A 26,202-nucleotide genomic window follows, 5' to 3' on the forward strand; every position below is an offset into this window, starting at 1 on the left:
TCACAGATTGCTATGTAGATAGCGGCGTATAAGGCTTGGTTTCGCAACCTTGAAGGCTCGAGACGTATGAATTCTGAGCTGGAGGTGACGACTGTCAGAGCTCCGCAAGACGCGGAGTCCCCAGCCCATGTGATTGTGAGATCCTTAGCGGATAGCCGATCAAGTAGTACTATATTCTTATTGTTTCTCTTTTAGTAACATGATTATCTTATGAGATGACTATCATTTAAATGGCTAGTAATTTTGTTTAATAAATAAACTTTGTTCATATCTTTATGCGACACATACATCTATATAACACAATTACAACGTAATATGTGTAGATGACGTAAGAGTAGAAGCTGAGGACGACGATCACAACAACATCGGATGCCGGCTGGCCAGAAGTCTCATTTGTCAAGACATTATACACGTCGTTTAGCGACCCTGTGAGTATATATATGACTTAATAAAAATGCAATATATAATAATCAAATAGCATATATACTTAACTCAAAATAATCTACTTTGTTGTTCTTGGTTGGTTTGGTTGTGGTTGGAACTTTGCATATTTAATCTTACCATATTTGTTGATGCCACCTCATTGAATAAACATACATATAGATATATATGTTGAAGTTGTTTATGCGACAATCATTCGATTTGTTAAACCTGAATATGATTGAGTATGATGAATTTACTTGGATGTTGCTCATCTCTTAGGATTTGATAAGATTATATCACAAGTGTCAATTTGCTGATTGATTGTTTGTTTTATCATTTGCAGTTAGTGCGGAGAAGTCGGGAGATCATGATCATGATGATGTTCACTCGGATTTCATTGGACTAGTGTTTGTTTGATAGTTTTTTGTGTATAACTTAAGACTTAAGTTAAGTTTTTTGTATTCGTGTATAACGTAAGTTGTGTATTTCCTATGTTTTATTGATTTATATATATTTATAGTTAGATTATTTGTGATAGATACCGGTTGTGATGTATATATTTGTTGTAGTTGGATTATTTATATATATAGTTGGATTATTATATTTAGATTGATGGATAGTTCGTGATAGGTTCTGATAGTTAGGTTGATGTAACTCGTATATCAGGTGGCGGCTCCTAAATTCCGGTATAACAACATGAGAAAATGAGAATTTTTTTTTTCTTCCACAAATGGTGACGAGTTCACTGTGACACGTCATCAAATAGTGACATGTCACAGTATTTAACACGTCACCTTAAGGTGACGTGTTATGTGTAAACGTTACAAAAATTTTGTAACTTGTCAATTATGATACAGCACCATTTGGTAACGTGTCATGATGACAGGTTACAAAATTTTTGTAACGTGTTAAACTTCACACGTTACCAAAGTAGGTGACGTGTCATTATGACACATTACCACTTTGGTAACGTGTCAAGTTTGACACGTTATAAATATCTTAGTAACGTGTCATATATGACACATCACCTTCTTTGGTAACTTGTCAATTATGACACGTTACTAAATGGTAACATGTCAAAATATAACACGTTACTACATTTCTAGTAGTTACGACCAATTTTTTAACCCGCCAAACACATTACCATTGACACATTACTAACTGTTAGTAACGTGTTAACACCCTTAACACGTCACTAATGGTCCGTGACAAAAAATGTATATTTTTGTAGTGAATACATATCATTTAGTATTTTAGTGTGACTCGATCAATGCAGTTGTATGATCAAGCCAATTGACACCTATATATGCGAAAGAACATTTTTTTGATCTATGTCAAGTGTTAAAAATAGTGGGGGCTAAATCCTATGCGTAGAAATTAATCAATTTAAAGACCCATTAATTATAAGTTCCATTTTATTAAAATTGACGAAACTATGGTTATAAATATATATGTGTGTGCTTGAGGTCCTTTCTCCTAACCCCTAGCATATTCCATTAATATGCATGTGAGATATATAGTTGCGATAGGGTTTTGGACGTGAAAGATGAACAACCTTCCCGTCTTCAATGACTACAAGTATGTCGTCTCTTTGTTTATTTTATTCAATGGTCTAACATGAGATCTTAGTTTACAGATTTCTTTGAAATCCAACAATATTACAAAGGACAGATTGTGACTCCACATATATATAAATTCTAAAATATCTTTCACTTAATTGGCTCATGATCATAATGAAACCAAAAGAAACATATATCATATTTTTTACTGATAAATTACACATAAACCCCCATTGAATCTTGAATTCACGATTTCATTCTCTCTCTCTCTCTCTCTATATATATATATTATAAAAGAAGAAAGAAGACATTTTAAATTTTATTTGATTTAGAGTTGATTGAGAATAATGTATTCCAATATACTCATGCTAAGTTGCTTTCTCAAACATATTAAATCTCTAAGGATCACGTCTTCTTTTGCAAATGACAAGTAGGTGTCGTATTAATTAGTATCAGCTGTTTATCTGATCATCAAGTCATCGCTCTTCCCATGCCCCCTCTCTCCCCCCCCTTTGCTTTATTATTTGGTTTATTAAAATGTCTTTAATTATCACCATTAAAACCCTAACATCAAAATAAATAATTAATATTACTCTTCACACTCATTTATCTTAACCATATTGTTACACTAATGACATGACGTGTTTTTTTTTTTTTTTTTTTTTTTTTTTTTAACGAATACAATGACGTGTTTTAAGTGACGTATAATGTCAATTACTTCTTTTTTTAAAAAGTGTAAGTACTTAAAACATGCTATATATTTTGTTGACATCTCTGCACAAGAGGAGAAAAAAGAGGAAGGAAATTTAATCTCTAGTTAATTGAGCTATATATACCCCGACTAAAATACGCTATATAAACCTACGTGAGGTAGACAATATAAATGAGTATGAATTGTATTAATTTCGATCTGATCAGCTATGTAGACGTACTAAGCTCATTCTACATTAACTCTTGCATGTTGTCATTGCTTTCTTCCTTTACAAATCATTTTATCAAATCATTATTAATTACGTATCTGCAGAAGGATGCTGTCACAAAACGGCAAATAGACTACGATAACATTAGATATATAAGATGTCAGCTGTTAATCTGTCAATATATATAATTTCGTTTAATTAAATTCCATCTTAAAGCCTCCGGCCATCATTCTAATCATAATCTAATGGGAATATCTTGTGCATGTGTCTTATTTTATATACTCAACTTGCATATCTTGTGTCACAGGCAGCTAAAGATATGCAAGGCCCGTCTTAAATTCAACTTGTTTTTTTTTTTTGGTTCAGCTACCCTTCTGACATGACATATACACGTACCTATTCCCTTGCAAGTTGCATGCAGTTTATTAATTTAAAGGGTTGCTGTCAAAAATCCAACGACGGACGACTTGGAATATAAAATTAGAAAGCTAAATGAATAAAATGCAAGTAAAGTGCTACTAATGTCGACAGCAATGACAGCGCATGATGTAACAGAATTCAGCTTCATCAAACACAACTTCTGTCTTCTTTCATGAGATAGTTAATGGAATCTCTGTCATCATCATATTATATATATATGGGTTCCACTTCCAGGTACGTAGGTAAGAATGTAATAACTTCACAATATGTCAAGCTGGGAAAGGTTGCCCGGATCAGCCCAAGCCCAAAAAGTTTACTTATGTTTTCTCACTTTTTAGCCCACTAAACCCACACATTTTTTTTTTTTTTGGGCCTAAGCCCACTTTTCGTTATGAGTTGAGTGATGAACTCGTCCAGAGCTAAGAATACCTAAAATCTATCCCCTCAAGTCTCTAGAGGTTCTTTTTTTTTTTTTTTTTTTTGGGTCACGGTGGTGTTATATATATATGGTTATTATTCCATGATTTGAACTTTCAACTTTGCCCAGAAAAAGAAGAATAAAGAAGAAGAAGCAAAGTACGAGTGACCCACCAGACCAGACAATCCGAGGCGCACATGATATGTATCCGAAAGAGCTCCATCCAGCAAACTGCAAACATCCCTAATTTACACATGATTCTCCGCAAACAACGTTGCTTCAGTAGTGATCATGCGGGTACATCTATTACAGTGCTGTAAGGCTCCAATCTTCTCATCATTTAAAGGCATTTCCTTTAGCTGTGTATTGATTCGGAGGGATGCAAATGCTTAATTATTATATATAGGAATACTTCTTCCCTCTCCGCTCAAGTCTCCAGAGGTTCCCTTTTTCTTTTTCCTTTTCCTTTTTGTACCTATGGATTCCTATAGGCAATTAGCTAGGCATATCTGTAAGGATTAACCGATCAACTTCTTGAACTAGTGTGTTTTATGCTGCATGAGTGTTAAAAATAAAACAAATTAAAGAATGTTATTTATAGAAGAGAATATAATAATTAGAAAAGAAGAGAATATAATAAAAAGGGAATAATTAATGCATGTAGTGATACATTACGTGTCACCATGGTGTCCATGTGTCAAGAACCGTCTTAGATTAGAAAATAAATTGAAAAATAAAAATTATATCGAGAAACCTTTCTATAAATAGCATCGCCTTAGAGGATCCGACGTCTCCTTCACTGGGAAAGAAAAAATTAAGATACATCAAAATTGAAACTAATTAAACTTCATACAGACTTTATAGACTACACAATAATAAATTATCAAATCACATTTTTTTTTTTTTTTTATTTATTTATTTTTATGACAAAGACACTAAAAAAAAAACCAAACAAAAGCAAATGTGGACAAACCCATAAGATTAAGATTCCAAGCGCACGATGTCCTTTACGCTTCATTGTTGGGAAACAACGTAAAATTAACTCGTTGCAGGTCTGATATCCAATCCTACTATAAATGGATATGATGGCCAATCTTCTCATTTCCGCTATAGTAGTCCATTCTCAACATTTTAAAGCTTTAAAGCAATCTCCTTTAACTGTCTTACTGATCCTGTCACTATCTTATAGGAATGGATGAGAGTATGGGGGCTATCACTATCTTAGGAGTGGATCAGAGTTTGAGGGATGCTGCTCAGCAAGGAAACATTGATGCCCTGTATGCATTCATACGGAGCGATGCAAAAGTTTTGGATAGGATAGACGAGATTCCATTTGTTGAGACTCCTTTGCACACAGCTGCATCCGCAGGGCAAATCCAATTTGCCATGGAAATCATGACCTTAAAGCCATCATTTGCTAAGAAGCTTAACGAAGATGGGTTCAGCCCCGTTCACGTTGCTTTGCAAAATAACCGAACCGACGTGGCGCTCCGGCTTGTTTATGTTGATGAAGACCTTGTTCGTGTCAAAGGAAAGGAGGGTTTGACTCCTTTGCATTGCATAGCTCAAATAGGAAACCTCGATGATGTTTTGGTCGAATTTCTAAAAGCTTGTCCCAAATCTATTGAAGATGTAACAAATCGAGGAGAGACTGTCCTGCATATTGCCTTAAAAAGCAATATGTTCGATGTTGTTCGGGTCTTGCTAGGATGGCTTCGGCGGGCCTGGTTTAGAAATGCCTCACGGTGGGAGACTAAGTTGCTGAACTGGAAAGATGATGAAGGCAACACTGTTTTGCACATTGCAGTATCCAAAAATCAAACCAAGGTAAGTTCCCCTTTTTCTACTTTATGTTTTTCTTTTAATCTCTTAAATTTAGTATCAATTTTTTTTTTTGGTCCATTTTTCAAGTTTGTTTTAGCATTTGCTTTCTATGTTTATATACATATATGGGATGAGTGATTGTGCAGATTAATTTATATGATGCAGATTGTGAAATTGTTATTGAGATTTAGGTGGTTCTTTTGGCGGTATACAACTGATATAAACGCCAAGAATTCATGGGGTTGTACAGCGCTTGGCATGTTGCAAGGGGACAACCAAGAGATAAAGCGAATGCTGCGGCGTGCCAGATATTTTAGTTACTGTTGTCCGAGTTTTGAATCCAATGCATATTACTTCAAATCTCCTGTCAACATTGAGGACCAGTTGTACATAATTTTTCTCCGGCTGTCAACGGAAATCTCAAATGACTTGCGGAATGTCCTGTTGGTGGTGGCTGCGCTGCTTGTCACAATCTCCTTCCAAGCAGTAATCGCCCCCCCTGGAGGAGTTTGGCAAGAAACCAAATATCGTGAAACCAATAATTACACTACACCAAACAACAACGCCACAGGGCCTCCTCCAGCCGGATCAATAATCTCGCACCATGCAGGAACAGCAGTGATGCAGAACACAGATTTCCCTATACTCGCGGGTTTAAATGTTATATCCTTTTTTGTAACAGTCTTTACAATATTGCTCCTCCTCCCCGCTGGTTTTGGATCTCGAATGTTCTGCCTACCCCTTTATACCCTCTCTCTGTGTTTTATCGCCTCAATATGCATCATATCTCCCAATACCAACGATATTTCACCTGGACTGTCGTGGATATGGAACAATTTTATTTTGTTTTGCGTCTTCTCGCCTATGTTGTTTCAATACCTCGTATACATTGTGAGTAGGAGGCGAAACAAACTTGTCGACGCCTTTCTTCTAAAAGGGAAAGCTCCTGACCCAACTCTTATGTAGAATGGTTCGTTGGCAAGACGCCAGACTGGATCGTGGTCCTCAAGCCACTCATGCTCAATCGTCCACCGCTTCCATTTGCAGAGAGGCTCGTGTACTGGTTTGTCCACGGGCTTGGTTGATGATTCATGTAATTAGCTTTAACGTCCTCTTGTGATTTGTCATTTCAACCTTTTTTTTTTTTTTTAGTTTTTTTGCGTCATTTGTGTAATATGCATGGAATCTGAGTCCATGCAATCTAAATTGGAAAAATTTTATCCAACTTCGTTTTTAAAAATAACATGTGTTTGAGAAATACATGTTTTAATGATAATTTTTTTTTTTTTTTTACAATAAAAAAGTATATGATTTTCACATAGACATCAGCCTGTCAATTAAGTTCCTTGGGAATACTGGAGAGACTACTTTTGAATGCTAATTGGTAACATAAAACTTGTATTTCGTGGCGCACAAATTTTTTTAATTTGTATCTCATGACCCCAACCAGATTAAGCATTTATTATTAAGGAAAAAATTCACTTTACCCCCTTGAAGTTTTTGGGTTTTTTTTTTTCAATTCGAACCCCAATATTTAAAAATTGGCAATGTACCCCCTAATGTTTTAAAAATTTTCAATTCAGACCATCCGTTACTAATTTCGGTCTAATTAGATGGAAATCATCCCACGTGCATCTCACGTGGGATTTTGATGCCCTCTATTCCAATTTTGCCCTCATTAAAACTTATGAAATTACGTAATTACCCTCATAAAAATCTATGAAATTAAGGGTAATTACGTAATTTCATAAATTTTAATGAGAAAAAAATTGGAATAAAGGGTATCAAAATCCCACGCGAGACACACATAGGATGATTTCTGTCCAATTAGACAGAAGCAAGTAACGGAGGGTCTGAATTGAAAATTTTTGAAATATTAGGGGGGTACATTGCCAATTTTTAAACATTGGGGTTCGAATTAAAAAACTCCTGAAACTTTAGGGGGTAAAGTGAATTTAACCCCTATAATCAATGAGAGACCCTACTATGCGGTCGATCTGCAATTTCAACCTTTTGCAGCACCCAATGGTTGATTGACACGTCACCTTATTGCACAAATATACAATATAACTGAAACACCTAATAAATTCTTCTGTCTCTTTAATAAATCGAAAATACTCTTCTTGTTCTCTTCCTCTTCTCTCTGAAACACCATCTCTTTCATCTGAACGTCTCTCTCTGAACATCTCTTTCTGAAACACCATTCCAACCTTTTTCATCTTAACATTTCTTTCAAAAAAAAAAAAACGTCTCTCCCTCTCTAGAGTTTTCGTTTGTGGTTTTCGAATTTGCAGCGCACATGAATGGATTTCGTCGATTTTTCCATGTATAGAATGGGTTGCGGCGCACACGATGGGGTCTCGCCAAACCCACGGCGCCGTGGGTCTGGCGAATGCCTAGTAGCGTTCTGGTTACCGGTTGGGCGGCAGCAGCGTTCTGGGTTGGCGTCTTAGGCGGCAGCAGAAATGTTCTTCGTTGATTTTGTTTGGTCTCTCTTGATTTGGAGTTTGGGTTTTGTTTTGGCTGATTGGGGTTGTGTTTTTTTCTAGTTTTTTTCTGGTATGGCTGAACGCCCAGCAAGGCTGGTTTGTCGGGTTTTTTCTGGTCGGTGACCAATCGGGACCAGCCAATTTTTGAGTTTCAAAGGGATTGTCATATGTATTAGCCATTTTTCTGAGTTAATTTGAGTTGTAGCCATATGTTTTAGCCATTGTGAATTTTGTTAAGAGAAGTTTTGTACAGATGAGCCGAATTGTTTGAATGAATATGAGTGAGTCTTGATTCAGTTGAAATTGATTATGGTTTGGTCAAGATTACATTTGGATTTTTGTCCAAGCAGTACAATTTGATGCACAAGCCTTATAATTTAACTAAGCAAACAGATTAAAATGGAATTCAAGCCAAATTAAAGCCACGCTCATTAGGCAAACTCCAAAGCCAAATTATAGCAAAACAGCCACACTCATTAGGCAAATTATAGGAAAACAGCAAAACAGCCACACTCCAAAGCCAATGAATATGACTGAGTATCTTCTGTTAGCAATTGCATTTTTACATTTTTCCTCCTCTGTTTTCATACTCTTGACATCTTCTGTTTCAAAAGCACACCCAAAAATCCTTACCCATCAAACCAACCAATCGATTAAAATGGTGCACAATTTGTTTCTATCTATCATCATACTTGCCGGTAGGAACAAGCCAACAAACAAAACGATTTGGTGTTGGGTAGTGGCGGCGGTAGCGATTTGGCATTGGGCAGTGGCGGTAGCGTTGGGCAGGGGCGGCAGCAAATAGGAAGGTGTAGCTATTTAACAAATAGGTCTATTAAGAGTTTTTGTTTCAATGTTTTGGTTTCTATTTTATTAAGTGCATCTAGCTTAGGTGTAGCTGTTGTATTGGTTGCTGCAAAATACACCTTTTGCAGCCGGACCGCATAGGAGGTTTATTCATAATCAATTATCAAACTAGAGTTATTACAAAGTTATTTGAGATAAAAGGCATTAAGGATCTTTGGCAAAGTTAGAAAAATTTGACATGTAGTTACCAATAGTCTTTTTTCTTAAAGTAATTATTAAGTGATTAAATTTATTTTTTTCTATCATTTTAAGCTTTCGAGAAAAAGTAGTGGTTATTTAACATGGTATCAAAACCAGAAATCTTGAGTTCGAATCCTGATTCCATCAAATTATCCTATATTTAAATTAAATATTCCACGTGTTGGGCCTCATGGTATTAAGCGTGTGTTTGGCAAACAACATGCCATTGTCATGGCACTGTTCATATTTGGTGAGGAAAAAAAAGAGTGTAATAATTATTATAGAAAAGTGAAAAAACAGTATTGAAAAGTTAAAAAGTTTTGTTTTTTAGTGATTTTTTTATTTTATTTAAATAGTAATAAAAAGTAAATACTGTGATATCAAAAATGAATGATGTGATATAAAAGTAAGAATGTTTTTATATTGATTTTTTTGAGGAATAAAGTGAATAGTGTTTAGGAGTGTTGTGGGGTGTTGTTTAACAAACAACCCCTAAAGCTAGAGATCATAAGTTCAAACCTTAACTCTATCAAATTACCCCACATATTTAAATTAAATATTTCACGTATTAGACTTCACATATTAAAAAGAAATTTGTGCCCACAAGTAAGGGAGAGTGTTAAAGTAATGATTACTATATCACAGAATTCAATGTTGTAAACGTTCTTTTATAGTACTATATCCTTCCTATGCAATCAAGCCAGGCCTGCTTTTAGAATTGGAATCACCTTTCCAAATTTTAGATCTTGACCTCTAAGAACACTAGCAGCAGATTCCCAACCATTTTCCATAAGTTTAAGGATCGAAATAACTTTTTGCTTCCCTATAGTTAGCACAACAGATTTCCTTAATCTTCTCTCTCTCTCTCTCTCTCTCTCTCTATATATATATATATATTAAAAACAATTTTCTTTTCTTTCCATCTCTCTCTCATCTCCGTCGTCTTTCTCTCCTAACTTCTTCACTCTCCCTTTCCTCATCTCAGTCACATCTCCATCTCTCACTCTCTGTTTCCTTCTTTTCTTTTCCCCCAGCCGCACCTCTCTCCCTTTCTCGATCTCACTTTCTGCCTCACTCTCTTGATCCCCCTAGCAGATTCCCTTCTCTCTCTCGCTCACAAAGACAGAGAATGAGAATTTTTGCTGTACCATAATGGCAGACTTTAGCTCTCTCCCATCCCCCCACAGACAAATACAGCCACTGCATCTTCTTACACAGTGAGGTTTTTTTATTTTTATTTTTTTTATATCTGGGTTCTTTTGCTTCTTGTCGAAAAGGATGAAATCAACATAAATTAGTGACATAATCGTTCAAGACTGAAGTTGGGTTAACTTTCTTTTATTCATTTTTCCTGAAGAACTAGGGAAATGGAATACTTCATATTTCAGTTTTCCGTTTTTGCTATGTTCTTAACTTTTCTTTCGCTATTGACATTGAACAAGCTAAGTGAGCATCAGAGCTTCTTGAAAATAATTAGATATTAGATGTTGAGGCACAGTTTTCTGAGGAGCAATGTGGCACACTCTCCAAGTGATGTCGCGGTGTCTAAGGATGCGTTGGGCCTTCACACAAGAGCAAACAATAGGATTAGAGCCCCCGGTGGTATTCCGGCAGGATACTCCGATGCCTAAATCAGTAATTTGAGAGAGTATACAAGCAACAAGAAAGCTAAAAAGCAAGGGTTGTGATTACCTTAGTATTGAAAGGTGACTTGCATTTCATAGGCATGAAATGGAGTTTGATTCCCCGTACGTAGGGTTGTAAACAAACAAAGCTACCCGTGAACTTTCTCGGGCTCGGCCCGTGCCCGACTCGATTATTAAATGAGCCGCTTGTGGACATAAAACTAAATTCGATTATTAAATGATACATACCAGTATAAAACCCGAATCACTTATTTAAAAGCTCGCGAACATACTCGTATAAGGGCTCGACTCGCTTCTTAGCGCAACTCGTATGTATTTATTATATATACATATATATTAATATATATATATATATATATATATATATATATATATATATATATATATATAGAAGTAACTTATATAGTATATTACTTATTATTTATTAAGTAACAAATTAACAGTAGTTCATGTATATTAATTATTAAGTATTTCTCAAAAAAATTATTAAGTAACAATAATTAATTTGTATACAATGTATAATTATATCTATGATTATAAGTATCTATATAATATATAATTGAATGATAAAAGTTAATCATATGGTTATATTTCAAATGACCTAACCACTGAGTATCTTAAATGATCAAATAATTAATGATAGTTGAAACTTGAATAGACAATTTGAATTATTAATCATATGATTAAATGAAAATCATGATACTTAATCATATATTAATAAAATCATATTGATTCATATAATTCATATCATATACAATGACAATGTGGTTAGAATAATCCCAAATGAAATGATTAGCATTAAAAATTTACAATTGACAATAACAAATTGACAATGCATGTAATGTCCTATTATTCCTACAGTCACAAATTAAGTATTCACATTGTCGTTGAAAATTTGGAATTGATAGTATGAGATGATATTGTTGATAAGTTAATGATAACTTAAGAAACAAAAAAATGATAATATTATTAATATGCAACGTAGGATCAATCATTACATAAGGTTTATGAATACAAAATATAACAAAATCTTTCACTAAACACTTAACGCAATCAAATCAATCATCACATAAAGTTCAATGCTAATATTTCTTTGGTGTTTCGAAAGTATTTATGTTCCTTTTATGTAGGGGTGAAAAGGCGGGCAACCCACTAACTGCCTTATATAATAATAATAATAATAATAGTGATAATATTTATACTTATAACATGATCAATTGCTCATTAAATCACAATTTGTTTTTGAAGAGTTAAATCATAATTTAAGTATTAATGTATTATCACTATAATTTATATGATTATATCACATGATCAATTGATGATTATATAATAACAAATTATACACATATAATATGACATAAGTCATAAGCATACAAATCCATACTAATACAACAAGTAAGTATTATAGACTTAGTTCCAATTTTAATGTATGATAAGTAAGTAATTGACATTGCATTAAACAATGTGTTGCTTATAACCACAATTGAAGTATTAATATATTATCATTATAATTTATATGATTATATCACATGATCAATTGATCATAAATCATATGATTATATAATAAGAAATTATACATATATAATATGATATAAGTCATAAATATACAAATTTATACTATTACAATAATTAAGTACCTAGAGACTTAGTTCCAATGTATGTTATAAACTTATAAGTCCATATATGTTATAAATTATAATTATACATATATGAATATGAAATAATATAAATGTATAAGATCAATACTTAATCATATGATTCAATGAAAGTTCTATATATTTTTTTTAAAATCATATGATTCAAAGACAATTCAAATACCTAATAAAGTTAATTATATTATTCATGTACAATGATAATGTGATTCGTATAATATCAAATTAAGTAATTGACACTGGATTAAGCAATGTGTTACTGATAATCACAATTAAAGTATTAATGTATTATCATTGTAATATATATGATTATATCACACGATCAATTCATCATTAAATCATATAATTATAGTATAACTTGTATTCTTAACAAGATTTATATTTAATGACATTTTTTTTTTTTTGGTTTTAAGCGTGCAAATTACTGTAAAATTGGGGTCAAATTACATTTTATTGTATTGCATTATAATTTTAAAACATTATGGGTATTAATGTCGTTTACTTAAAATAAGGGGAAAACATTATCTAGAGACTAGAGCCACTCAAGTTGTCTCCCACTCCCCTTTTTCTTTATTTATTTTTCCTCTTTTTTCTCCCTTTCACCCTAAACTCACGCAACTACTCAGGATTAGAGCCTCTGGTGGTGTTCCGGTGGGGATACTCCGATGCCTAAGTCAGTAATTTGAGAGAGTATTCAAGCAACAAGAAAGCTAAGAAACAAGGGTTGCGATTACCTTAGTATTGAAAGGTGACTTGCATTTCATAGGCATGAAATGGAGTTTGATTCCCCGTATGTCTCGAATCGCTTATCCTTCAATATTTGTCGTGCAGTTATTTGAGAAGGATAAGGTTTGTTAGCCACTCCGTGATCTTAGTGGCCTGAGATCGTGGAATAAGTGATATGGCTTCCGTTTGACATTAGATGAGGATGCCCAAGTACTCCTCGGACAGACGTGTACGGCTTAGGCGCTAACAGCTAACATGCATCCTGATGAGTGTAGATAACCTTTTGAATTTGAATGATAACCCATCTCGTTTGTATATGGATAGTTGATATGTTGATAGCTGGTCTACATTGTAGATAGCCTTTTCAAATGTGCGGTAAGATCACCTAATTTAAATAGAATATATATATATATATCCTTATTGTGGAATGATCGACCTACCCTTCGGTTCTTGACTATTTCGGCCCATGAGTTGAGTCTTGGACTAGGCGTCTGAGGCCTCATCGGGCTAAGCTGTCCGAGGCCTCATCAAGCTAAGCTGTCCGAGGCCTTGTTAGGTCTGTAAACTTACTGAAATTGGGTTCGGGATCCGTTGGGCCTTATATATAAAGCTGATCCATGACCCAACATTAGATATGGATTTTGTTAGGTTATGTTTTGGCTCATTCGGTTTGCGTGTAAAGTTGGTGAAAATGAAGCATCTTAACATGTCCAGAAAACAAATTCTAGAAGGCAGGTCCGGACCCCAGAAGCCAGGTCCGGACCCAATTTCCAGAGAATACCTGTTGAAGGGCATGTCCGGACCGCCAGAAGCCGGGTCCGGACACAAAAACCAGCAAGCCTGTTTTGATGAGCAGGTCCGGACTGCCAGAAGCTGGGTCCGGACTTGATTTCCAGAAGCTGCTTTTTACAGAGCAGGTCCGGACCGCCAAAAGCTGGGTCCGAACCTGATTTCCAGAAACTGGATTTTGAAGGAGAGGTCCGGACCGCCAAAAGCTGGGTCTAGACCTCATTTCCAGAAAGCGTTATTTTTCTGAGATGTCCGGACACAAGATTTGGAGGTCCGGACATCACTAGGTTGCGCATATGTAACCCTAGCCATGTCCGGACCCCAGATTAGCCATGTCCGGACACGGCAGCTTTGTTATGTTTTATTTTCTATTTAAGCAAACTAATTTGCCATTTATTTGTACGTATTTTTTGGAGAGCAAAATTAGAGAGCCTAGAGAGAGAGATTTTGTTCTAGGTTTGTTTGAGAAAATGTTAAATACGTGAAGCCAATCGGAGTTCCGGTGAAAGAAAACCTTATAGAAGAATTGTGCCAGATGTTCTGGAAAGGGCTACTACGGTAGAAGTCAAGTGGGTCGCTTGTCGTGTACAAGGATGAGTAAATTGTAAAGGTTTTGTAATTCTTCTTGTATTCCTTATTCTTCTCATAGTGGATTGATTTCCTGGGTTTGGCTGCCCCGGAGAGGTTTTACATTTAGAAAGTTCTCTAAATGGTTTCCTCTTCGTAACCAAATATCTGTGTTCTTGATTTTCATTACATATCTGTATTTGGTTGATTATTGATTGTTAGGTCAGATCTTATTCCGCTTAATATTTGTGAATCACCTAGACAATTGAATAGGTGTCGTTTGGAGTCGTTTTAGATTTTTCAATTGGTATCAGAGCGGGTTCACTCTGTGAAGGAATTATTTCCTGAGTGTGATCTGAGACTCCATATCAAATGTCTCATACTGTTGCTCCTAATTCCCTTCCCGTCTTTGACAGAACTAATTATACGCTTTGGAAAATACGTATGAGAGCATACTTTAAATCCATTAGCGTTTGGCATATTGTTGAATCTGGATGGACTCGTCCAGACAAAGCAATAGCTGAATGGACAACGGAGGAAAAGAATAATGCTACTGCTAATGACAAAGCTATAAATGCTATTTACATATCTGTTTCAACTGAGGAATTTTCTAGAATTTCTAAATGTGAAATAGCTAAGGAAGCCTGGGAAACTTTAGAAATCACACATGAAGGAACTAAGGTTGTTAGAACTTGAAAAATTCAAATGTTGGTTTCTCAGTTCGAGGAGATTAGAATGCAGGAAGATGAAACTTTTGATGAATTTTATTCAAAGCTTAGTGCCATTAGAAACTCTACCATTAATTTGGAAAAGAAAATGGATGATGCTAAAGTGGTGAAAAATCTTAAGATCTTTGCCTGAGAGGTTTATTCCCCAAATAGCTGCTATACAACAGAGCAAGGACTTAGATACTATGAGAGTAGAAGAACTTGTAGGTTCCTTTCAGACCTTTGAGCTAATTCTTCCTAAACACAAGAACACCAAGAATATTGCTCTTAAGGCAAAAAATGTTAAGGTTGACTCTTGTGGTTCATCTGATGAGGATTCTGGAAATGAGGAAGAAATTGCTATGTTTGCTAAGAAGTTTAGGAAATTCTGTAGAGCCAAGAAATGAAATTTTATAAATAGCAATTCACAATTTTCTGAGAAATCTAGAAATGAGAATGTTGAGAAAGGAAAGTCACCTAGAAGTATCAAGTGTCACGAATGTGGAGGACATGGGCACATTCGTGTTGACTGTGCTAACTTGAGAAAGTCAAATGGCAAGGCATTTAATGTGACTCAAAGTGATGAGTCAGACAAGGACGATGCTGAACAGGGAGTTAATTACTTAGCATTTGGAGTTAGTTATGAGAGTGAGCATGAGAATAGTGAGTGTAATTCTCAAGACAAACAAGGTGTGTCCAATAATGATTCGGAAGAAGAAGATGATTTGCAAAATGCTTATAATAATCTCTTTGTGGAATACACTAAACTGAAAAAGCTAAATAAGCAACAATTGAAGAAACTCAATGAGGTTAATCTTGAAAATGATCAACTTTCTGTCACCTTAACTGATTCTCTTGCTACTCATAATACTTTGATGTCTGAAAATCAAATGCTAATTGCCAAAGTGAAATCCTTAGAGAATGAACTAAATGGATCAAAGAATCATTTAACAAAATTCTCTAGTGAAAAGCTAAATCAAATGCTACATAATCAGAAACATTTGTTTGATAAATCTGCTATTTTATCTACTAATGTTGCTTCTTTTTCAAAGATGATTTTTATGAAACCAGTGAACAAAGAAGATAGCTTGGCTGAAAAGAAGGTAATTTCTCCTCAAATTTCCAAAGGTGGAAAAGTTAAGGGAACTCTAACTGATTCCTATATGTCTAGTTCTAAGTCGAAAAGTATGCACATGTTAAGGAACCAACCTTCTCAAAGGTTTATTCCTACGTGTCATAACTGTGGTAAGTTTGGACATATTCGTCCTAAGTGTTTTCAGCTTAACAGTCATGAGCCTAAAAGAGAATATTTCTATTCTAGAAATAGTTATGAGAAATTATTCAACATGATGAGAGATGTAGTAACACGGTTGGACGTCTTGGATAAGAGTCACACAGTTGTCTTTGATGTGAAGAAAGTTTGGGTCAAGAAGATTAATACCATTCACCCATTGAGGGGGAGTGGTAATGAACTCACCTAGATTAGGTGGGCACTTGACATGCCTAGAAATTAAGCATATTGATAATTTTTCGTTGCTGTTCTAGGGCATTTTGGTTATTTTTTTTTCTTTTCTTTGGTTATGTTATTTTTGTGATATTTTTTTTCTTCTCTCTTTCTTGTTTGGTGGTCAGTTTCTCATGTATTGTTCTGAAATGCATATTGTACATATGAGTGGGGTCAACAATTCTGTGATTTACATCTAATGATTCATATGTTTTATGATCTGCCTTGTTTTTCTGAATACTGTTGAGGAAGTAAGAGTCAGTTTTTCTCATGTTCGAAGTTGTGCACTCTTTGCCCCCATTAAGTTTGTATTTTTGATATGTGTTTGGAAATTCGGATCAAACATTTTTTTTGGAAGATAGGTAATGTCCTTTCTATTCACTTGACCAACTCGTTAGTTGAACCTAGCTCCTAAAAATTCCGACATTTTCTTCAATAAATAATTTTTTTTTTAAAAAAAAAAAAGAGAAAAAAGAGGGGGGCATAAAATATGCTCAAATGACTTATGCTTGCTTCTATACGTCCCTATAGAAAGAATCAGTGATCAAATCATTGCAAAAATAGATGGTTACTAAAGGACATGATGAAAAGCGAATAATTAGTCTCCGGGAAAGTGTATCGGATGAGGGACTCTAGGTCCTAACATTATAAGGTTTGACTGTGGCTTGAATCAGACTGGTTGTCTTTCATTTACTAAATGTTTGTCTAGATTTACTTTCCACTGATGAAATCTTATTTAATGGGAGTTTTCACACACTACACCTTCGCATGAGTTTTCTGAGTTATTGCTTCCTTGGCTGAATTCACAGAAAAATAATGCGTCATGCATATGGTACATTTATGGTGTGTGTGTAGTATGTTGGTCACTCCGAATTGTTAAGATATTCATAAGAACGAGCATGAGGTGTTGGACATCAATACAAGTTTTTATTTATGGTCAATTTTTTTTTTTGTTTGTGGTTTCTATTTAAGGGGGAGAAATTTTTTTTATGATCTTGCATTTCACTCATTATGAACAGATTTGGTTTGGTCATTGTTTATTCCTGTTCCACATATGTTTTGATGAATTTTGTGAGTGTTTCAGGAACCATGAAGACCTTTTGTCATTCTGTGACAAAAAGGGGGAGTTGATTTTGATGTGTCATTGTCATTTATTTTTGTCCCCGAATGGCCAAAAGGGGGAGTTTGTTAGGTTATGTTTTAGCTCATTCGGTTTGCGTGTAAAGTTGGTGAAAATGAAGCATCTTAACATGTCCAGAAAACAAATTCTAGAAGGCAGGTCCGGACTCCCAGAAGCCAGGTCCGGACCCAATTTCCAGAGAATACCTGTTGAAGGGCATGTCCGGACCGCCAGAAGCCGGGTCCGGACACAAAAACCAGCAAGCCTGTTTTGATGGACAGGTCCGGACCGCCAAAAGCTGGGTCCGGACTTGATTTCCAGAAGCTGCTTTTTACAGAGCAGGTCCGGACCGCCAAAAGCTGGGTCCGAACCTGATTTCCAGAAACTGGATTTTGAAGGAGAGGTCCGGACCGCCAAAAGCTGGGTCTAGACCTCATTTCCAGAAAGCGTTATTTTTCTGAGATGTCCGGACACAAGATTTGGAGGTCCGGACATCACTAGGTTGCGCATATGTAACCCTAGCCATGTCCGGACCCCAGATTAGCCATGTCCGGACACGGCAGCTTTGTTATGTTTTATTTTCTATTTAAGCAAACTAATTTGCCATTTATTTGTACGTATTTTTTGGAGAGCAAAATTAGAGAGCCTAGAGAGAGAGATTTTGTTCTAGGTTTGTTTGAGAAAAGGTTAAATACGTGAAGCCAATCGGAGTTCCGGTAAAAGGAAATCTTATAGAAGAATTGTGCCAGATGTTCTGGAAAGGGCTACTGCAGTAGAAGTCAAGTGGGTCGCTTGTCGTGTACAAGAAAGAGTAAATTGCAAAGGTTTTGTAATTCTTCTTGTATTCCTTATTCTTCTCATAGTGGATTGATTTCCTGGGTTTGGCTGCCCCGGAGAGGTTTTACATTTAGAGAGTTCTCTAAATGGTTTCCGCTTCGTAACCAAATATCTGTGTTCTTGATTTTCATTACATATCTGTATTTGGTTGACTATTGATTGTTAGGTCAGATCTTATTCCGCTTAATATTTGTGAATCACCTAGACAATTGAATATGTGTCTTTTGGAGTCGTTTTAGATTTTTCAGATTTGATATTGGAAATAATCAGATATCAGAAACCCCTTTTGGTCCGAAACCCCTTCTCGCCCAAATCGCTGGCCGTTTGGTGAGGTGCGAGAGCGCGAAAGATAGGCGAGAGAGACGTGAGACATGAGAAGAGAGAGGAGAGATGAGAGAGAATCAGTTGTTTATAATTTAATAATGCATTGGGTATCTACAGTGTTTCCATTGGATGTGGGTAATTTTTTTGGAGATTTTCTCTTAACATAGGGACGGGAATAGGCTATAAGGAGTCTGCTGCTAGTGCTCTAATCATGATGTATACAATTCCTTTTCTTGGCATGCAAAAATCAGCTTGTTTATGTTAATCAATACTATTGTTTCAGATACAGAATTGTCCAATCCTACAATTCATTAAACTCAAATAAAAAATAACTGAAATAATGAAAAAAATTATATATAGCTAAAAAAATGTGTTTCAATTTTTATGAAAAAAAAAAGGGGGGTTGTCAGTTACTATAACCAACTTTTAATAAGTAACCGTTGGTTGTGGTTATTTAAAAATGAATAATGACTTAAACTGGTTGTGGTTGTGGTTGTGGTTAAGAAGAAATAACCGCAACTACAATTATTTGTACACATTCAAAATACTTTGTTGCACATTGCTGTATCCAAAAATGAAGCCCAAGCAAGTTCTCCCTTTTTCTTTTTCTTTTTAATTGAACGAGAATAAAGTTGAAACATTGAGAATAAAGTTGAAACATTAATGGAAGAAATAACCCCAACTACAATTATTTATTTATTTATTTTTGATATGTCCACACAATAAGGGGAGAGGGATTCGAACTAGTGACCACCACTTCATAAGGTGTGGTCCCCAGCCAATTGAGCTACTCTTGTGACGCAACTACAATTATTTGTACATCTTCAAAAATACTTTGGTGCACATTGCTGTATCCAAAAATGAAGCCCAAGCAAGTTCTCGTTTTTTCTTGTGTTTTTTTACTGAACGAGAATACAGTTGAAACATTAATGGAGGTCTATCGTGCTGAAAGGAGCTTACTATAACTTATAAGGATTCACTATCAGTGATTAAATCATTTTTTACGTGAGCTTTTTGTTATTTTGTGTTTTCATTTTAATTTATAACATCTGCTTTTATTTTTATTTTTGTGTCCCTTTTCAAGTTTGTTTTAGCATTTGATTTCTATTTTTAACGTGCTTTTGAGTGTAACATTTCTTCTCTTATTGTCCAGACAATCCAGTGACCCACCAGTGACCCACCAGACAATCCAGCAAACGTCCTTTATTGTCCGCGAACAACGTTAACAAACGTTGATTCATTGACGTGTACGCAGATCTGATCATCCAAATCCTATGAATACAGTTCTACTGTACGGCCAATCTAGCTTCTCATCATTTAAAGCCATAATTATGCTTATTATATATAGGAATACTTCTGCCTCTCCGCTCAAGTCTCCGTAGGTCCCGTTTTCTTCTTTTTTTTTTTTAATTTTTTCCTCAGCCCCGATGCTTATTATAGGAATCGATATTCCTGCCTCTCAGCTCAAGCTAGCGACCTCTCTCAAGTGGTTCCCCTTTTCTTTTCTTTTTCTATTTTATTTTTGTACGTCTGGATTATTCCTATATATCTAGGCATATCTGTATGGATAAACCAATCGATCAACTTCTAATCGGTTTGGCATATCGTTTTATATTTGTCGAACTATAGTGTCTTTTATGCATAAAAGATACATTACATGTCACCATATATGGTGTTCATGTGTCAAGAAGACTAGTCTTATATTAGAAAATAAAACAATACTGAGAAACCTTTCTATAAATAGCATCGCCTTCTAAAAATACTTTGTTTAGTGGATCCCAAGTCTCCTTAATTTTTCAATCATCTCATTCAGACATTTTCATCGATTATATATATACAAGAACAAATTAGCAAATTAGATTTTGCTAACAAAGACACTAAAAAACACCAAATCAACAAAAGCAAATGCACGTGGACTGACAACTCATAAGATTCCAAGATATGTAAATAAATAAATCACAGTATCACTGACCTGCAAGACAAGCCCTTTACGCTTCAATGTTTGGCAAACAACGTAAAAATCGTTGCTTCAGTGAGCTGTGCAGATCCGACATCGATATCCAATCCTATAAATAGAGGACGCCCAATCTTCTCATTTAAAGCCATTTCCTTTTACAATTAGACAAAAAAAGAAAAGAAAAAAAGAAGCCATTTCCTTTTAACTTTCAGACTACTATCAGGTACCTCTCCTAAAATGGATGGGAGTCTGAGGGACAGTGCCGAGCAAAGAAACATTGATAAGTGTTTGAGAGAGGCTGCGGAGCAAGGAAACATTGATGCCTTATATGTATTGATAGAGAAGGATGCACATGTTTTGGATAGGGTCGATAAGATTCCATTTGTTGACACTCCTTTGCACATAGCTGTATCTGCGGGGCACATCCATTTCGTCAGGGAGATCATGGGCTTAAAGCCCCCGTTTGCTAGGAAGCTTAACCAATATGGCTTAACCCCTCTTCACATTGCTTTGCCAAAAGCCATGCTTTTAATTTTGAAAAAGATTACATCTTGCAAAGAAAACAAGCCATATTGGTTGACCGACTACTTGATTTTGATAAGGACTTTGTCCGTGTCCGAGTAAGGGAGGGTGTGACTCCTTTGCATTACGTAATTCAAAAAGGAGACCTCTATTTTTTTAAGAAATTTTTAGAAGCCTGCCCCGAGTCTCTTGAAGATGTGACAATTCGAGGAGAGAATGCCTTGCATATAGCCTTAAAATATGACATGATCGATGTTTTTCGGTACCTGGTACAATGGCTTGGGCGGGCTTGTTTTAAAGATGCCAAATTATTGCAGGGGAAACTGCTTGATGGGCGGGATGATGACGGCAATACTCTTTTGCACGTTGCAGTATCCAGAAATCAACCTGAGGCAAGTCCTTTCCACTCAAGTTTTCTATCATGTTGGGTGACCCAAAATTTTACTTGAGCTTTCGGTGTGATATTTTGCTTTTATTTTCGTGGGTTCTAAAGTTTTGTTTATAGCAATATTTGGGTTTTTATTTTTAATTAATTGGGGCGAATGTAACGCTCCACCCCAAATGACACTCAATATTGTATGTCTGTTTTTGGCTCTCGCAAACCAGATATTTTAGAAGGTTATCTATCCTATTACTACTCTCGCATAAGCTTGTTTAACTGCAGAGTTCTGATGAGATCATGTCCATTACGGTTTTAAAACGCGTTAATGTCAAAAAGGGTGTGAGTATATATATAAGTACATCTCCATCTCCAAGCATGTGAAATGCCACATGGCCCACATCAAGTGTTTGGATCAGTAATTATATATGCATCTCTGCTAATTTTCTGCATCTTGCAGGTAGTGTCATGGTTATTGGATCAGTAGCTCATCTAAAGAATCTTGAGGGTCATACGGTGCTTGGCATCTTGGAACTCCGAAGTCAACAAACACAGGTGGACAACCATTGGTGGCGGATCCAGGATCTTCACTCATAGGGGGCATTTTTTTATGAATAAAAAAATAAAATTAATTAAAAATATTAAAATAATAATTAAATATAAAAAAATGACAAGCTCTTATTTATAGAGATGCTCTTCGAATTTGGTCTTTATCACTAGGATTATAATCGCACCTTTTTTTTTTTAAAAAAAAAATTTCTGAGCAAATTTGCTAAATCTATTTCAACACTCGTTTAGAGTTTGATTGGAACTCAATAGAATCGTTGTTTTTATCTATAATATCAGATAACTACAATTATATATTTATACAATTAAAATATAAAACAAAAAGTCAAAAACTATATAAATTCATAAATAATTAAATAGAAAAACAATTATCAAGAAGAAGTTGAATTAATAGCAATATAAAAATTACAACAATCAATTGAAAAGAACAATTTAAATCTAAATCTAAAAATTTGATTATATATTTACATGATTATATCCCTCAATTTTTTGTTGAAGTTATTATCAAGAATAGACTGAATTAATAGCAATATAAATATTAAAATAATTAATTGTAAAGAACAATTTAAATTTAAATCTAAAAATTTAATTACATATTTACACACCTCAATTTGGTGAAAGTATATTAGAATATATTTCATACATACAATTAAAATATATAACAAAAATAATATATATTTAGAAAAAATTAATTTAAAATAGAAATTTAAATATAAAAACTTAATCAATGTAAAAGTTGTCATAAAAATGTAAATTTACAAAATCAAAAGTTACTAGTTCATCTCCATTTCCCTCCCCTTATAAGTCGTGCTTATTGATTGAGAACTAAACTTTAGGCTTTTTTTTTTTTTTTTTTAATTTATTTATTTTTTTAAAAGTGTAAATTTTGGCTTTTGTTTGTTTGCTTTATTTATTTATTTATTTATTTTTGGAGAAAAGGCTTTTTTTTTAATCATTTTTTTTTTTCTAATTAAACCAGCCGAGCCACTGGCCCATAATCCCATTGACCTTTTTTTTTTCTTCTTTCCAAAGCCCACTTACTTGTAAACAAGAAAGAAGCTAAAATTTTTAACTGGTCCACAAAGAGTCCAAAATAACAAGGACATGAGTGTCAATTTGCCTACAAACAGACCAAAGCTCACTTATTTAAACAGTGTGTTTAATTAAAGGGCATGATTGTCAATTTGCCATCATCTTCTTCCTCATTTCATCCAGTAACTGAAAGTTTGAAAACTGCAGGCGCAGCAGAAAAATTTCGATGTCCCAACACTGCATCAATCGTTTGCCCCGAATAACTGGGGCATAATCATGGCCAAAGGGGCTGAGATGGGGCATCATCATGGATGAGGGGTATAAGAAATTTTTTTACCAAGGGGTAAGAAGAACTTTTAGGGGTCAATGGATTGGAAAGATTCTACGACAACATTGTGTGAGGCGTTTAACAACTAGGCTTGAACATTACTTAAGATCTTTTATAACAATATTTGTGAAGTTTTACGTAGGAATACGTCGCCGGCAAACAGTTATAACAGAGGAGAGGCGGAATGCGCTGTTGGTCGTTGCTGGATTGCTAATAACGGTCACCTACCCGGCAGCACTCAGCACTGATCAACCCAATGAGTTCAACTGCACATCCCCGAGTCCGATCAACGCTACCAGTGCCGGTCACTTCAACTGCACAGCCCGGTTCAACCCTGACATTGAATCTGGAGACAAATTTGTGGGAGTCTTTTACGGAATAAATACTGCCGTCTTTTACCTGACAAATGTTACACTTTTCTTCCTCGTCCCTCCCGATTTTATTGGATGGCTGTTCATCGTACTCGTTGGACTCCTATTTTGTTGCTATTGCTTTTCATCTCCGTTATTATCAAATGCTCGGATTATAGCCTGGTTTGGTATCTTTGGCAGATATTTCGTGTTTCTTCCACTTCTTTTGTGGTTTAGGATGGTTATGTCATCATTCAAGTCGAGATCTTTCTTGGAATATTTTTCTTCCGGATCCAAGAAAGATCTTTCTTAATTACTCACCCGCCATCCATCCTTTTACTCTAATCATATAATATATTGTTGCTTTCTTTCTACACTTCTAAAGTCATGTGACGTATTTTAGTGAGAATTTTTTATTTTTTTTTATTTTTGGGTTTTTGTGTGTGTGAAAGCTAAGTACTTGGGGAAGGGGAATTTGGTGTACATGATATATTTCTTTATTTTTATTTTTTGTGAGCAAATTTGTGTGATGTACTTTTTTTTTTTTTTTTTTTGGTACTTGTGTTTTGTATTAGTAAGCTTTAATGAAGGCTCTGTATTCTCTTAAGAATTTTACTCTTTTTTTCTAGACAACATTAAGAAGAACTTTAAGAGGAGAGAAGTTCTAGATCTAGATCTTCCTTCCTCTCATTTCATCTAAAATTAAATGATGATTTTAAATATCACATCACATTTGGGATGAGTTTAGGAGGACTCTAGTCGTTCTTATATCATTACTCCATTAGAATATTTTACTGTTCACACATTCCTAAGTACAGACTTACGGGTAGACAAAAAGATGTTGTTTTAAAATTATATTCTGCTCTCCTAAATAAGTTTCCTGATTTCGTCCCTAAATGTACAAGAGGCATTACATAAAATGAGTAATGAACATAGATGTACCGAATAATATTTCATTACAACCAATCTTTCCTTTGGGTACTCCTTCCCTTTTAGGAGGGTCTGCTTCTAAACCAAAAACCATCTCCATCTCCTTACCTCTCTCCTTCCACCTAGTTTGCCATTTGGAAATTAAACTTAAATGAAAGACTCAAGCTTTTTCTCTGGAATGTAGCATGGAATATTATTATTCCCACCAAGTCTAGGATCAGCTCTAATAGAGTTGAAATTCGTAGACTGCTTCTTAGTACCATTTCAAGAGATTATCCTTCCAACACAAGTTCAAAGATGAAAGGCTTAGAGGTCTATCGAGATGAGCCGACAGCTAGGGGATACTTCCAATATGCCTAAATTAGTATATTTCTTAGGATAAAAAGACTCTTGATCGATTATGGAGTCCTTAGAGCATAGTGGATAAAACGTGTTGCGTCTTTGATAGGACATTTCCTTTTTTTACATGCTCACCTGCCTAATTGGATTATTTCATCGATTGCACGAAAAATGTATTTTGCATTTAATTAGCACAATGAATACGAATAGAGAAGCTTCCTACTGCCCAGGGGCGGACCCACATATATTTGTCCCCCCAAAAGTTTTAAAATTCTTCTTAGAATATGTCATTTTTTAAAAAAATTGTCCCTCCAAAATGCTATATTTGTCCCTCATAATTTTTCTTTTCACATTTTTCCCCCTCTTGCAACATAGAAAACCGGAAATACCCCCATCCAATTAGTTTCTTCCCGTTGACTTCTGACCAAACTCCAGACCTGATTTGAGACTTGAAACTACTTTTTTGTGGGACTTTGAGCTCTGCACTCTGCAAAGCATCATGTCAACTTGTCAAGGCATCAAGTCATTACGCTCAAAAAATAGCATTTCTTTGTTGGGTCCAATACACTGGATTTGCTATTTCTGGTGATTTATTTTTTGTTCAAAACTGAACCTACTATAATCAAGTTGACACCAAGCTCACAGCTGATTTTTGAGGGATCCAATTCACTGATATAGTTCAAGTCCCACAAAATTTCCAATTTTTTTTTTTTTTTTTTTTTTTTTTTTTTTAAAATGTAAAATCAGTTACTGTGGTTTACTTGATTTGCAATTAACTCTATGTGGTATCAAAATGAATTCAAAGGTCCTTAAGATATTCAAAAAA

At 34.9% G+C, this 26,202-nt stretch overlaps 1 protein-coding gene and 1 pseudogene across 1 annotated transcript; both read left to right on the forward strand.

The window, feature by feature from the left end:
- The first annotated feature begins 4,934 nt into the window (after window positions 1-4,934).
- Window positions 4,935-6,548, forward strand: LOC132174208 (uncharacterized). The gene is made up of 2 exons (XM_088515025.1): window positions 4,935-5,567; window positions 5,730-6,548. Exons 1-2 carry the CDS (start codon window positions 4,944-4,946, stop codon window positions 6,528-6,530), a joined length of 1,425 nt encoding a protein of 474 aa, XP_088371151.1. The 5' UTR covers window positions 4,935-4,943; the 3' UTR covers window positions 6,531-6,548.
- A 14,618-nt stretch (window positions 6,549-21,166) lies between these two features.
- Window positions 21,167-24,420, forward strand: LOC132170064 (ankyrin repeat-containing protein BDA1-like; annotated as a pseudogene).
- Window positions 24,421-26,202: the final 1,782 nt, after the last annotated feature.

The sequence above is a fragment of the Corylus avellana genome, chromosome 3 (assembly GCF_965113065.1).
Source record: "Corylus avellana chromosome 3, dhCorAvel1.hap1.2, whole genome shotgun sequence".
NCBI classification, from domain to species: Eukaryota; Viridiplantae; Streptophyta; class Magnoliopsida; order Fagales; family Betulaceae; genus Corylus; species Corylus avellana.

Coding starts and splice junctions, on each gene's coding strand:
- LOC132174208 (XM_088515025.1), top strand. CDS start 4,944: ATGGGGGCTATCACTATCTTAGGAGTGGATCAGAGTTTGAGGGATGCT. Junction 5,568..5,729: donor TATCCAAAAATCAAACCAAG/GTAAGTTCCCCT, acceptor TATATGATGCAG/ATTGTGAAATTGTTATTGAG.